Raw genomic sequence first — 14766 nt, 5'->3', positions numbered from 1 at the left:
AAACAATATCCAAAAAACACGAGAGACAAACAGGAAATAGTTTTAAGGTGCAGGGCCAACAAACTGAGTCTAGCCATGAACTCAGAGTTGATTGAATTAGCATTTTGAATTGGCTGATCTGAGTTACTTCAATCAAGTCTATGTTCACTTTGAGTTAAGATTATACGTGATTGATGGAAAAGAAAAAAGCCATCATCAGCAACTGATTCTGATTTAGCAGGTTTTCAAATCTAAACGGTACCCATCCCTAGCTGGCTGTAGTTAAACCTTTACTTAAAAAGCATCCCTAGACCCAGCTGTCTTAGCTAATTATAGGCCAATCTCCAACCTGACAATCCTTGAAAGAGTAGTTGGGGGGCGACAATCAGAGGGGCAGTGTGATGATCTTAGGTTACGAACTACCGCAGTCAAGTCATTAAGGGAGACGGGATCAAACTGCTCTAAGACAGCTGAGCACACAGGAGAAAGACTCGGATCTGAGGCAGCAGTCGGCGAGACAAGAGCCCTAATAGATAGAAGCTTGTTGTTAAAAAATGCTAAAAAGAGTGACGCTGAAAAACTAGTTCATGCATTTATTACTTCCAGACTGGACGACTGTAATTCATTATTATCAGGATGTCCTAAAAACTCAGTGAAAAGCCTTCAGCTGATCCAAAATGCTGCAGCAAGAGTCCTGACAGGGACTAGAAAGAGAGCAGATTTCTCCTGTTTTGGCTTCCCTTCATTGGCTGCTCCTCACATACAAGGTCTTAAATAATCAGGCCCCATCTTATCTTAATGCTGCACCACAACACCTGATCTCTGGTTTCCTCACCTCTTCAATCCCACTTTAATACTTGACTAAACTCATTTTCCTGTTTAGGTGTTGAGGCAAAGCCGCCCATCTACAATGCAGGCAACAGCAAACGGAGCTATTTTTGATTCCCTTTGAGTTTTTTCTACTTTTGTGCTACAAAATGTTCAAGCTGATTAAATTCATTAGAATAAAAGTTCAGATAATTTTCTCATATTAATGTTGGAGGTAGAAATTCAGGGAACTTTGCACAAAAACTGGCAGAAATTTCCTTCAAAGATGGCGTTTTTACTTTAATACTGTGAGTACATTTCAGAGCCTGTACTCTTTTACCTTTACTTGAGTAAAGAAGTTGAATCATTATTTCAGCTTTAAGAGGGTATTTTAACACAAACATCAGTCCTTCTACTTAAGTATGTTTGACACTTTGTTTAATCATCATTTTTAATGATCAAATATAATTATGTTTGTTATTTGTGGATTTTAAATGTCCTTGACAGAGACAGATGATGATCATTATCCTGCACTGTGGTCTCAGGTTTGGTCGAGCTAGCACAAAGAATGGCTATGTTGAACTTCCTCCTGGGATCTACACTAAGAAGTGAGTCCAACATTAGCAGGGTCTCTTTCCTTTATCTGATTCACTTTAGCATTCACAGTCACGTGGAGCTTGTTATTAACTCGATAAGTCAACCCAGGGTTTCAGCTGAGCGCTCACATGAAACACATGGTGTTGGCAGCATCTGATCAATCATATTCATGGAGACGTGTATCAGCAACAGAGCAGCTGAGTTTGCAGAAGGAAGTCAAACTAAACCACAGGAACAATATGAGGAGATTACACACATAATAAAATACTAGCAGTAACACAGCTGCTGCAGACAAATCAGTCGTGTGATCGTGTGTGAGAGGAGAAGGACTGTAAAGGAGTTTGGTGTTAAAAGCTCTGTATGAATGTGGGAGACTTTGAAGGGCTTTAAAAAGGCCAATATAAAATAAAAGGCAGCAAAATTGCTGAGTGTGAAAGTCACCAGACTTATCAGAGCTCTGTGATTAAGACCTGTAAGAACACCTGTTTGTACTTGTTGGCATTATATCAAACACACACGTATATTAAGCCTTTGTTTGAACTCTGGTTGAATTTGTTACTTTCAGACTGTGAAACATCACAGAGGCTGCAGCTGCAGATCTTTTATTCACCTGGAAATTTACTTTAAATGTTAGATGGAAAATGTGTTGCTCAGTTTAACCAAAGTAAGAACAAGAATCCATAAACCTTCATAAAGACAAACATCTCCCAGAACATTGAGCTGCTGAAGTGTCACTGAAGGGAAAAACTATTTGTCCTCCTCCATCCAGCAACACCTGAAACACCTGAGTGGAAGCTCCTCCCTACACTGTGTTTGAAGCAAAGCACAAAGGAGACACCTGCTGGAGCAGCTGGAGTCCTACAGACACTCAGCCTCTTCACTACACAAACACCTCCTACAACATCCACTCTTTCCACTCTGACTGCTGTGTTTGTGGAAACACTCCAACACACACCGCTTCACATACCAACATAGAAATGTGTGTGAAAAAGAGCTGAGCTGATATTAAACATGAGGATTTATTCAGAAATACAGAGTCAGGAACAACATCTAGACACACATTACCTCTCAGCAGCAGAAGAACAGCCTTTAAAGTTTATATCAGCACCCTTCGACTCGTTGCTCTTTAAGGAAACACAGCTGGGTTCAGGTCCAGGAGATTCTGGCCTCTTATTGATCCTAAAAGAAAAACAATAAATGTAACAGCTTCATGAGATAGGAAGAAAAACTGGAAACATTAAATTAAAGACATGATGAACAATCTCATAAAAATAATGTACTTACTCTTTGTCACATAACAGTCTTTTGTTAAAGTTTACAATAACACCCTTCGACATGTTGCTCTTTAAGGAAACACAGCTGGGTTCAGGTCCAGGCTCTGGATTAGTTTCAGGGTTATGTCCAGCTGAGCCTGGTACGCCCCACAGCTCTGGGCTTTAAAACAACACACACAGAGGTATGAGTGTGAATAATGATGGAGCAGTGATGTGAGTGCTGAGCTGTGACATGGAGAAGAGTCATGGACAGTTAGAGATGGTCATCTCACCTCTGAGCTTTGGTCTGGCTCTCATGTTCCCCACACAGAGTGCTTTTAGAGGGAGGGACTCCCTCCTCTCTGTCCTCACACTGATCCATGCTGCTCAGTTCACATCAGCTCACACACACTTTCTACCTTCACCTGCAGAGGAAACACAAATCATTCATGTGCACATCAACTGAGAGCTGCAGAGGTCGTGTCTGATGTGTTGGACTAACATCCATCTGAGACGCAGCTTTCATCAGTTCACTACAAAAAGTGTCACAGAGCCCAGTTCAGCCTCCAAATCCTCCATTACTGTAGTCCTACAAAGCAGCAGGTCAAACATGGCTGCAGAGAGCAGCTTTATGTCAGTAACCATGTCCAGGACCGAGCTGACTGCTTACAGAGTTCATACTCTAACTGCTAGCTGCTCTGCTAGCTAAGCTAACTCAGTAACAGTGACTCTGACAGCAGTTACTGTGGAACAGCGGCCGAGCTCAGGACACATTCAGTGTGTTTAGTCTGAGTCCTGGACTCTGATTCAATGGATTCAATCCAGCTCAGAGTTTCATGTGTTCATCAGAATAAAATACATGTACTAATATAACAGAAGTAATGCTCTGAATGCAGGACTGTAATGGAGGATAAATAAGGTTTTTACAGCCTGAAAGAAACATTCAGTTCATATATTTGTAGACAGTGAAGCAGTTTTTAATACTGCAGCTGTTTCCTTCACCTGTGTGTGTGTGAGCCACACCTTCATGTGCTGCTTTAGAAATATGTGGTCTGACTGCTCAGACTGAGTCTAGGAGGAAAGTTCACACGCTGGAGAAAGTTTTGTTCCTAACTTTGTCAGAGTTCGGCTCCAAAGACAAAGAAGACGGAGCTCACAGTCTGTAGATGGTCCTCAGTGTGTGTGTGAAGCACACAGGAGTGTGTTTATGTCAGCAAATCAGTGTGTGTGAAGAGTCTGAGGGAGTGTGTGAATGAGACTCAACACTGAAACCAACAGTCCAAGAAAAGCGTCTGGACTTCTTTAAGTTTAACTTAAAGAAGTCCAGACGCTTTTCTTTTTGTCTCCATAATGTCTCCATAATGCTGCAATGTTATCTGCCCCAGAAACACTGTGCAGAAGCTCTGATGGTGACACAGAAAAGTCACAGTGGAGATACTTCTGTCCACCTTTGATTAGACTCATTATAAAAAGGAAAACAAAGTTTGAACACAGTCATGTTTCCAGTTCACTGACTTACATTTATTCCATGGACACTCACTCTAACCTGAAGCACAGCTACAACCCAACATTGTTGAGGCCTCATCTCCTCCTTTCCTGACTGTAGAGGTTAAATATGCAACAACCGACAAATAAAAGAATTTGGTTCATTTCAAAGAAATTCACACGGTGACCAAGTAAAGTAACCGTAGTATAGGAGACAACATCCCGTTGATGGTGGGATTATTTGAAAGATTTGCTTTGGTCACGTCACCAAATGCAGTTGAACCACCCGTGGATCCATGTTTGACCATTCTACCACTCTGAGCTCTGCTTTTGAATCATTTTATTATTATCATCATTCATTTATTCATTCTTTGGAGGGGGGCTATTTCCTAATGCCGCCCTAATAAGCTGATGTTCAAGGGGAAATATAACAGAAACTCTTTCAGTGTTATTCATTAATAAATTAACAGATAAACTGTGAAGAAGAAAAAACTGAGATTTAAAGGAGAGAGTGAGAAACTTGATCATCCATCCTCATAATACATGTTTATCAGTATCTGCTGTGACCATACTGCAGTAATAACTACAAGTCTACATTTCTGTGACTGTTGATCAATCACAGCAGGAATCTGAGCTCATCTCTGCACACAGAGCAGCTTCAGCTCTGGGATAAACTGCTCGCTTCACGTCCTTCTCAGCTCACAGACACTCATCCTCATATTTTCCTTTAACATTTGATGGTATAATTCATCTGAGTTTACACTTTATCTGCATAAATACAGAAAAACAGACCCAAACACCAGAAACCATCAGTTTCACGATCAACGGGAAGTGGCTCAAACGTCACAGTTTCATAACGTCACCCTGAACTCCACTCACGGAGTTTCTGTCGCCATTGTAGTTTTTAAAGTCCCGTGATAAAGGCGGGTCTTTCTGTGAATCCGCACGCTCATTGGCTAATAGCTCGAGATTGACACATCGTTATCCAATGAGCGTGCGGGAACTTCCGACATAAAGTTGTTTCCTTTGAAAAACCAAAGTCTGATTATTTTTGCCTCCACTGACGGAGCCTGTTGTTCCCGCCACAGAGACACAGTAATGTCAGAGCGGTGTTAACACTCACCCTGCCTCAGCACAGCTCTCACTCTCCTCCTGCTCTCTCACACTAAACGGAGGCTCAGCTAAACTCACTTCCTCTCTACTTACAGGAAACCAGCGCTCAGAGGAGCCGACCGGCCTCACATTTCACCCACAGACACGAACAGCGTGGAATTATTTTATGTCATAAGAAGAAACATATTCATGTTAACACTCACCTGCCTCAGCTCCACCTTCCTCCTCCTGCTTTCACTTTCACTGCTGCTCCCTAAACACAGAGGATGCTGGGACTTGTAGTTTTTTCCTTCCGGTGCGGTCTTCCTCTTTGTTTGTTTGTGTTTGTGTTCAAGTTATTTCGATCATGTAAACATCAACAGAACACGTGAAGCCACACAGAGTTTGTATGTCGAGGTGGGTAGGAGGGTTTGAGGGTTTGGGGAGGGGTCAGAGGGAAGAGGTCTCTCAGTCTTGACAATCCACATTGATGGCATTGCATCTTTCAACGTGTTTGTGGGTCGATTTGGATGCTCCAGGTGTGAGAGCAGCCACTCAGCCTCTGCTGCAGATGTGTGTCACAAGTTCATCTAGTAGTGAGACGGTGGCGCAAGATGGCGAGTTGAGCAGTCGCACGAATTAGGAGCTCGTTGAACTTGTCCCAGAATTTACTTTGTGTTCGTTATTGTTTCCACTCGAAAGTAGTAAAATGACTGCCCCAAGTATAGTTAAACCTGCTAAATTCACGTGTGTTATTTAGGAGTCAATGGTCCTAAATAACACACGTGGGTTATGACAGTTGGAAGAAATAATATTTGCAAAATATTCCCTTTTTGCCTCTTTAACAGTGTTCTGGTAGCGATGCCAGCAGTCTTTGAGAATTTGAAATGATACATGCAGTTTATCCTTTTTCCACCTCCGTTCTGCTCGACGACATTCCCTCTTAACAGCACGACTGCTCTCATTAAACCAAGGCTCAGGTTTAGCCTTAAGCTGCCTGGTTTTTAAAGGAGCCACAGAGTCCATGATTTTTTGACAGCAAGAATTAAACCAGGAATGTAGGTCTTCTGTGTCAGAGGAATTATTTTGATTAAAAACAGTCACATTAAGGGGTTAACTGTGATGGGTGAACAGATAATAATCAGTCAGCTGGCAGATGATACCACCCTGTTTCTAAGAAATGAGGACCAGATTCCTTTAGCCTTGCAGGCGATCAACCATTTCTCCAAAGCTTCTGGCCTACAGCTGAATATTAATAAATGCAAAATTCTAGCTCTGCATGAGTGTCCCCTGCAAGCAATAAATAATATGCAGATCAAAAAAGAGGTGAAGTATCTGGGCATTGTAATTTGCAAGGATAAGACATCAACAGAAAATAAGAATATCTGTACCAATATAGAAAAGTGTAAGTCAATTTTAAACATGTGGCTGCAAAGGGACATAACTCTGTTTGGGAGAATCTTGCTAACCAACATGGACAGTCTGTCCAGACTCATCTATCCAGCCTTTTCTCTGCCCATACCTCCAAAACTAATTAAATCTATAAATACTCTTAATTTTAGGTTCATATGGAGGAACAAATGTCATTATATAAAGAAAAATGATGTGATTAAGAATTATGAAGAGGGTGGGGCTAATGCCACTGACTTTGATGTTATGAATGGTGTACTAAAATTGAAATGGTTAAGATCTTTCATTAGGAACAAAAATTCCTTTTGGAACATTATTCCCAATGTGATTTTTGGCAAAATGGGTGGAATAGACTTTTTGTTACGTTGTGACTTTGATTGCAGTTCGTTACCTGTTAAACTCTCAGCTTTCCATCAGCAGGTCCGTCTCTACTGGAAATTAATCTATAAACATAGCTTTACTCCTCACAACACCCCTATATGGAACAACAGGTATATCCGTTTGTGTAGGAAACCTGTGTACGTGGATGAATGGAGATCTAAAGGGATTTGGGCTGTAGCTCATTTTATGGATGATAATGGGGTCTTACTAAAACATGAGACGTTTTGTGAGAAATTTGATGTAAGATGTACTGCTAAGAGATATAAATCCCCAGTGAAAGCCATCCCAGTCCCTTTGAGATCAATGATAAAAGAAGATATTGTGCACTCTAAAATTTCTCCTGGACTGAGGCAGCTCTGCATAGCTGGAGTTGAATTTGGTGACAGCAGGTTTACAAACAAAGTGATCAGGAATATTTTGATAAATGAAATTTGCCCTAATCCGGTTAAAAGAAATTATATCCTTAAAGAATTTGAGACCATGGAGGTTAAGGCGATAAGACAAAAGTCTACAGGGAGAGCAGAATTATTAGGCAAATGAGTATTTTGTCCACATCATCCTCTTCATGCATGTTGTCTTACTCCAAGCTGTATAGGCTCGAAAGCCTACTACCAATTAAGCATATTAGGTGATGTGCATCTCTGTAATGAGAAGGGGTGTGGTCTAATGACATCAACACCCTATATCAGGTGTGCATAATTATTAGGCAACGTCCTTTCCTTTGGCAAAATGGGTCAAAAGAAGGACTTGACAGGCTCAGAAAAGTCAAAAATAGTGAGATATCTTGCAGAGGGATGCAGCAGTCTCAAAATTGCAAAGCTTCTGAAGCGTGATCATCGAACAATCAAGCGTTTCATTCAAAATAGTCAACAGGGTCGCAAGAAGCGTGTGGAAAAACCAAGGCGCAAAATAACTGCCCATGAACTGAGAAAAGTCAAGCGTGCAGCTGCCAGGATGCCAGCATAGGAAAATTGGGTTGAACAGTGAGACTGCATTTGTGGGGTTTAGAAACATCCAGAGCATCGCAACAGAAAGGTAAATAAAAAAAGTAAGAGAGAGAGAGAGATAAAGAAATAAATGAACTAATAATACATAAATGAATAGAAAAATAGAAAACACACATGTAGAAATTGTCACATGTGAAATTGTTTTTGGAGAGAATCAGAAGTGAGACAGTTTGAATCCACAGTTCAGCGCAAAGATGCAGGAATTAAATCTGATTATAAAAACACATCGAGGCAACGAAGACCAGCTTACACTCAATATTAATATGAACACACAACATACACGCAATGAAGACATGCTTACACTCATGAATGTGAATACATGACATAAATGCTGAATGGTGTAGATTTAACACACTTAAAGGCTGAAGCTGAGGAATAACTCAGGAAGTTGCAGGACAATAGAGCGACTTTTGTGACAAGGAAAAAGAGACTGGGAGGACCAACCAGGGATTAGAAGCTTAAAGCAGGTTTAAAATAGTGAATTAGAAGTGGTTTCCAGCTGATTGAGCAAAAGAAGTGACGACTGTAGAAATAAAAATAAAATAATAATAATTGAATTATGCAGCAATGTTTTGAATATGCATTTCTGTTGTCAGGGCAACTTCTCGAGATGTGACTCAATATGCAAATTAGTTGAATGAGTGGGGACAGAAAAAAAAAGAAAAACTCAAGTTTCCTGTCTGAGACATGAGTGAAGTTTGCATTGAGAGAAATATATCTGTGACTGTGTGAGAAGAACTGTTTGGTAAAATATATGATAGCAGCCGCAGGACAATTAAATAAAGTCTGTGACTAAGTGCAGTCGTGCAGATCTGGAGAAGAAGTTTATAATTTAGTGATGACACATTGTTATAAAGTGTTTAGAAAGGGCTTAATGGGAATATTACTGTTGGGCAAACTGTGCGGCTTTAACAAGATTTTCTGTGTATTTAGCAGGTGAAACTCTGTCAGCTGACTTCAGACTGTCAGGAAGCTGAAGAACCTGAGGCCAACCACTGAAACATGATGTGGGCAAAATGAACAGAGGGAGGGATTTTAAAGGTGAACATTTAGGACTTACTGCAAATGTTACTATGTCAAAGTTACTGTGACTCAAACAGAGGAAATTCTGATTTTTTTCTTTCCACACCCAGCATGTTTTGGGTGTTATATGCTATTAAATACTTTTAAATAAATTAAAAAGTATTTAATAGCATATAACACCCAAAATATGCTTCGGTTCACATTTAACTCCAGAAAATCATCAGTCAAAACATGGATATTACCTGACCACAGATTCGTGGTGACGTCACTGCTCTTTTAACTGTTCGGTGTCTTTGTTTGTTTGCTGGTTGTAGAAATGGTTTATATGAGCTTTGAGCTGAGAGTCAGAGGTTTCTGTGGACACTGCTCATGTCGGCACTTATATTTCTGACCTTTTCTTATAACCGATTAAACATGATCTCCTCCCTTTTGCCCCCATTTTTGGTGGTGTAGGTACAAATGATCAGGCATGACATTCTCATAATAAATAAGATACTGCAAATAATTATTTCTGCATTTGTGCGATTGAAGTGAATTGAAAATGTGTATGAAATGACACTGTTTTAAAGATTTGGCCTAAATAATTTTGGAGTGAATGAGTCTAAACATGATGACCTAACTAGTGATATCCTGACACACACACACACACACACACACACACACACACACACACACACACACACACACACACACACACACACACACACACACACACACACACACACAGCATGTTATGCCAGTTTCAGCTGAAACTATGTTTCAAACCATGTTCCGGGTTTTTAGTTCACCATTTATGAGGCTTCAAGAAGAAAATAAAAGACAGATCTGAATGTTTGAAAATGTTTTGGAAAGATTCTGTAAAGATGAGATGAAAAATACTCAAAGGATAAATTTAATTGGTTTATTATTTAGATAAGTTGAAAAAAGTTAAACAAGTAAATGAAGAAACAAGGCAGAGGAGAGAAAAGCCCAACAATCCCCTCTGAGCAAGCAGTTGGCGACAGTGGGGAGGAAAAACTGCCTTTAAACGGGCAGGAACCTCCGGCAGAACCAGGCTCAGGAGGGGACAGTCAACGGCCGGGACTGGTTGGGGGGGTGAACAGAGGTGGAGCAAGACGAGGCTACATCAGGTGAGGAAGCAGTAGCGTCTCTCCTCCGGAACAAGTGGAACCATTTTCTCTTTTTTTTCATGCACTTTTCCACGAGCGCTTTTTTCTCCAGGATGAGATTTCTCAGCTCATCGATGGTTTCTGCGTTTTGTTCTTCAAGTTTCTCACATCTTTGTTCCACCTCTTCCAATGTTGCTTGTTGTTCTTCAAGCTTGTCTTTGAGTTGTTTGGATGTTGCCTCCTGTATCAGCTTGTCCTTGTGCATGTCTGCATTTCTCTGTTGGACCTCTTTGTGCTTGTCTTCTAACTGCTCGTTTCTTTTCTGGATTTCTTGGAGCGTGAGCTGAAGGTCTTCATGTATTTTGTCTTCTTGTTGTTTTTGCGCCTGCATTTGAGTGTTTTCACGCTTCAAGTTATTGAATTCCACCAAAATCCCCTTAACGAGCTCGGAGTTGTTTCTCGCTATCTGATCGATCCTTCTCTGCATCTGTGAGCAGCGTTTCTCCAGTTTGTCCTTTTCTTCTTCCACTTTAGTTGCTTTGTCCTCCAGCTGATTACAAAACTCTTGCAGTTTTAGATTTTTAGACTCAAAGTCCTGGACGATACGTTTTCCTTCTTTCAGTCTTTCCTGCTGTTGCTCTTTCTGTTGAAGAAGGTCTTTATTTTGGCGCAGTGTTTCATCCAGGCTTTCTTTCAGCATGCGGTATTTTTCCTGCATGCTCTTCAGTTCGTGCTGCATGTCTCGTTGCTTTTTGTCCTGCTCTTCCTTCTGTTGGAGGAATTCTTTCTTTTCTTCCACAGCTTCATGGAGCTGTCCTTGGAGGAGCCGATTTTTTCGGTCCATGTATTGGAGATCCCGTTGTATCTTATCAGTCATCGTTTTCTTGTCTTGGAGCTGGTTGGTCATTTCTTTGAGTTCTGCACTCTTTTGCCTGTTTTCTTTAATGAGGTGCACAATCTGCTCTCGGGTCTGAGCAAACTTGATTCCCCAGCCCTCATTAATAATTTTTATGTCCGGCTGGCGCTGTTGTCTTTCTTCCAGCTCTTTATTTTGGGCTTCCATTCGTCTACATTTGTCCTCCAGTTGAAGTTTCTCTTCTTCAATTTGTTGCATTTTTTTCTGGAGAAGGTAGTTTTCCTTCCTACTCTCCTCTAACGCCCTTTGGAAGGATGAGGAGCCATTTGGGGAAATTGGCCGGCCACGCCAGGAAGGAGAGGCGGCGTAATCTTTTTGAATTGGTTGTTTTTTTCTTGGAAACATGTTGGAGTTTCTATACGATGACTTTGAAGAGCTTGTGGTGAACGTTTTGTAGGCTGCAAACACAGATGCTGCTGAAACGAACTAAAACTTGCTGTTTCTCACCCCTACTTAAGGAAAAACATCAAAGGACTTAAGATTCTTAAGATCTATGACATCATCACTCCCTAAGCCAATGAGATTGTCACAAGACATTTTGGAATGGGGTATTTTTTTTTAAACTGTTTTCAAACTTAACTTAAAATTTCAGTGTTTCCTGGTTGTGGACTATTGGTTAGTCCAGCCGATTAAGAAATTAAGTGTCACAAACATCACTAATATTATATAACAGACGACAGAAAACACGAGTTTTTTTTAAACGCAATAGAGGTATAATAAAAGTTTTTTTAATTATCCTACTTTTTATAAAAGAGAACATTTATTAAAGATTATGTATTTAATTAAAAAACTCTGTTCATCTAAAGCAGGGGTCAGCAACCTTTAAGACCCAAAGAGCCAAAGAGCCATAATTGGCCTATCTGGGGTTGAAAGGCTCGATAAATGCACGGCGTTTCGCCGGGTACACCGGCTTCCGTGAGTGTGACGCTTATTTTGAGCAATGAAAAAATAACAAAATTTTATTTGTATATTGCAAAATCACAATAATCTTCCAATTTAGAACTACAAGTTTAAAAAAAGAACTAACATAAATAAAATACACTTCAGCTAATTTATTTTCACAAACCACGCGGAGCCGCACTATAAGGACTAAAGAGCCGCAGGTTGCCGACCCCTGATCTAAAGGGTTTAACAAAAAGGGGGAGCTTCCTGCTGGAAATTGAAATGTCCCCATGTCCCCACTGGGCGATCGTGGCTCAAGAGTTAGGAGTTCGCCTTGTAATCGAGCCCCGGCTTGGACAGTCTCGGTCGTTGTGTCCTTGGGCAAGACACTTCACCCGGCAAGACACTTCACCCGTTGCCTACTGGTGGTGGTCAGAGGGCCTGGTGGCGCCCCAGGGTGGCTGTAGCTACATCACCAGTGTGTGAATGTGTGCGTGAATGGGTGGATGACTGAACGTGGGTGCTTAACTAGTTAAAAAAACAAACAAACATCTGTCTCTTATTTTTTATGTCACACAGGAAAGAAGCTTCAATGTCTGATGAGAAGACATTAATTTGTTGGTGTTTGTGGTGTTTGGTGCAGTTTTCTTGTTCTCTGGCTTGTTGTTTATTTACAGTGGAGATGAAGATCTCTAACAAGTTGATTTGTTCACATTTGCACATCTTAATTTTTAAGAGGAATGTGTTTTTTGAGTTTGTACACTATATGCATGTAAGGCAACCGTTTCCTTTTTCTGTATTTTTGTGTGCTGCTCTTTTAACAAAAGGGGAACAAAAGACATTTAAATCGACCTCAGATGATTTGTTTAAATTTTTACAAGGTCTTACTGAGGTGATGCAAAGTGAAACATGCTTCTTTTTTGGTAATGTGCTGGAAAAGCTTGAAAATTGACCTTGAATGTGCTTAAAAAGTGCTTGAATTTGACCCTAAAAATGTGTATGAACCCTGCATATATTGCAGTATTTACAGTTTATAGTAGGAATTTCATGGCAACAGCTAATCTTTATTTTGTTTACTGGGAAATGAAATGCTGCCAATTCACAAAGCTGTGCTTCAGCTGCACTTCCTGTTGTAGACTTGTGATGCACACAGGCTCTGTTCCAGCACTCAGCATGTTCTTCCTTATTTGCTCCACCAGGGGGAGCTCCTAAACTATGACATCTTGATAGGAGTGAACCAGGGAGAGGGGCTGAAGTTTGTGGACGACAGTGAGGACAACGACGGCATCTCAGCTGCGGCGTTCGACTACACCATCTCCAACTTTGTTGACAACCTCTACGGCTACCCAGAGGGTGAGGACGCCACCTCTGTACACTGCCACTTTTTCAGTTATTCCATTTTACAGCCTCCTCTCACTTAACTGCATTTTGCAGCATCATCAGGTTTTGTCTCATTAGGAGCCGCGTTTGTTGATTTGTTCGTTTTTTTCTGTTTGCTGTATTCATTAAAATAAACGGATAATCGTCAAAATGACAAATGTGGACAATTATCAAAGCTTACATTACAATTCTGACAGCTTGAGTTCACATGAATTTTCAAAAGAATATAAAAAGCTGTGAAAGTGCTTTAAGCGTTTAAAACATGCGAGTAAAGAATGGAATCAGTAACATGTGAGCCCAGTGAAGTGCATCAAACAAGACAAGCGTGCTAAAGAGAGCCACTCATCCACATCACGGCGTGTCTGCGCCTTAACCTTTGAGGCTCTGTGGGCAGTAATGCTATCATCCCCCAGGTAGTGGGCTCCCAATCTCAGTGTCGGTGTTTCTGACAGATCGGCCTGCGAACCCCTCACAGCCGGACCACAGTCACAGTACAGACATGTTTGGATAATGCAGTCATGCTTCCTCTCTGCTGCCTGTCACTCCTTCTGTTATCAGAAAGACTTTTTTTTCCTCTCTAGATTTCTCACTCACTTCCTGTTTACGGACCACCAGTGGGTGGCACCAGCTGTGGCTGTGGCCACTGCCAAACTCCATGCTGAGTTTCAGTCCCCAGTTTACTTTTACACGTTCTACCACCACTGCCAGACCGAGACGCGGCCCGAGTGGGCTGACGCCGCACACGGAGACGAGATACCTTACGTGTTCGGCGTACCGATGATCGGTGCCACGGACCTGCTCCCGTGCAACTTCTCCAAGAACGATGTGATGCTGAGCGCTGTGGTCATGACTTACTGGACTAACTTCGCAAAGACTGGGTAGGCCTCATGTCACAGTAGTGTAAACTGTACACGTTACTGTATGTTCACTGATAGCCTTCTAGTCATCTTGAATACTTGAATCTAGGTTGCTAGTTTAATTCCCGTGTGGCTTTGAAGAATTGAACATACTGGTTCACCAAAAGCATCCAGATCCCAGAGCAGCCGGTTGGTCTTAGATAGTTTAAAGGTTGCACAGAGAATGGGCCTCCTGTCTGTATTCAGTGTATTGATGCCACATGTTACTTATAATGGAGACTGAATATAACTTTGAACTGAAACGTTTAACCTTTATGCTCCACCAGGGACCCCAACCTGCCCGTCCCTCAGGACACCAAGTTCATTCATACCAAGCCCAACCGCTTCGAGGAGGTCATCTGGACCAAGTTCAACTGGAAGGACAAGCAGTACCTTCACATCGGTTTGAAACCTCGTGTCAGAGACAACTACAGAGCTAACAAAGTGGCCTTTTGGCTGGAATTAGTCCCTCATCTTCACAGCCTGCACGACGTGCTCTTTCCCACCACTACGCGCTCCCCCGCAGGCCGTGACCCCGGCACCAGATGA

At 41.4% G+C, this 14766-nt stretch overlaps 1 protein-coding gene across 1 annotated transcript; it reads left to right on the top strand.

Moving 5' to 3' along the window:
* Positions 1 to 14098: 14098 nt before the first annotated feature.
* Positions 14099 to 14766, top strand: LOC146676573 (neuroligin-3-like). The gene is made up of 2 exons (XM_085401205.1): positions 14099 to 14199; positions 14505 to 14766. Exons 1-2 carry the CDS (start codon positions 14099 to 14101, stop codon positions 14764 to 14766), a joined length of 363 nt encoding a protein of 120 aa, XP_085257331.1.

Source organism: Rhamphochromis longiceps, linkage group LG3 (genome assembly GCF_057381845.1).
Source record: "Rhamphochromis longiceps isolate RC_006_pf linkage group LG3, R_longiceps_female_GT1.1, whole genome shotgun sequence".
NCBI classification, from domain to species: Eukaryota; Metazoa; Chordata; class Actinopteri; order Cichliformes; family Cichlidae; genus Rhamphochromis; species Rhamphochromis longiceps.
Note: the sequence above shows the minus strand (reverse complement) of the source record. Positions and strands in the feature narration are given on the sequence as shown.

Coding starts and splice junctions, on each gene's coding strand:
- LOC146676573 (XM_085401205.1), top strand. CDS start 14,099: ATGATCGGTGCCACGGACCTGCTCCCGTGCAACTTCTCCAAGAACGAT. Junction 14,200..14,504: donor ACTAACTTCGCAAAGACTGG/GTAGGCCTCATG, acceptor ATGCTCCACCAG/GGACCCCAACCTGCCCGTCC.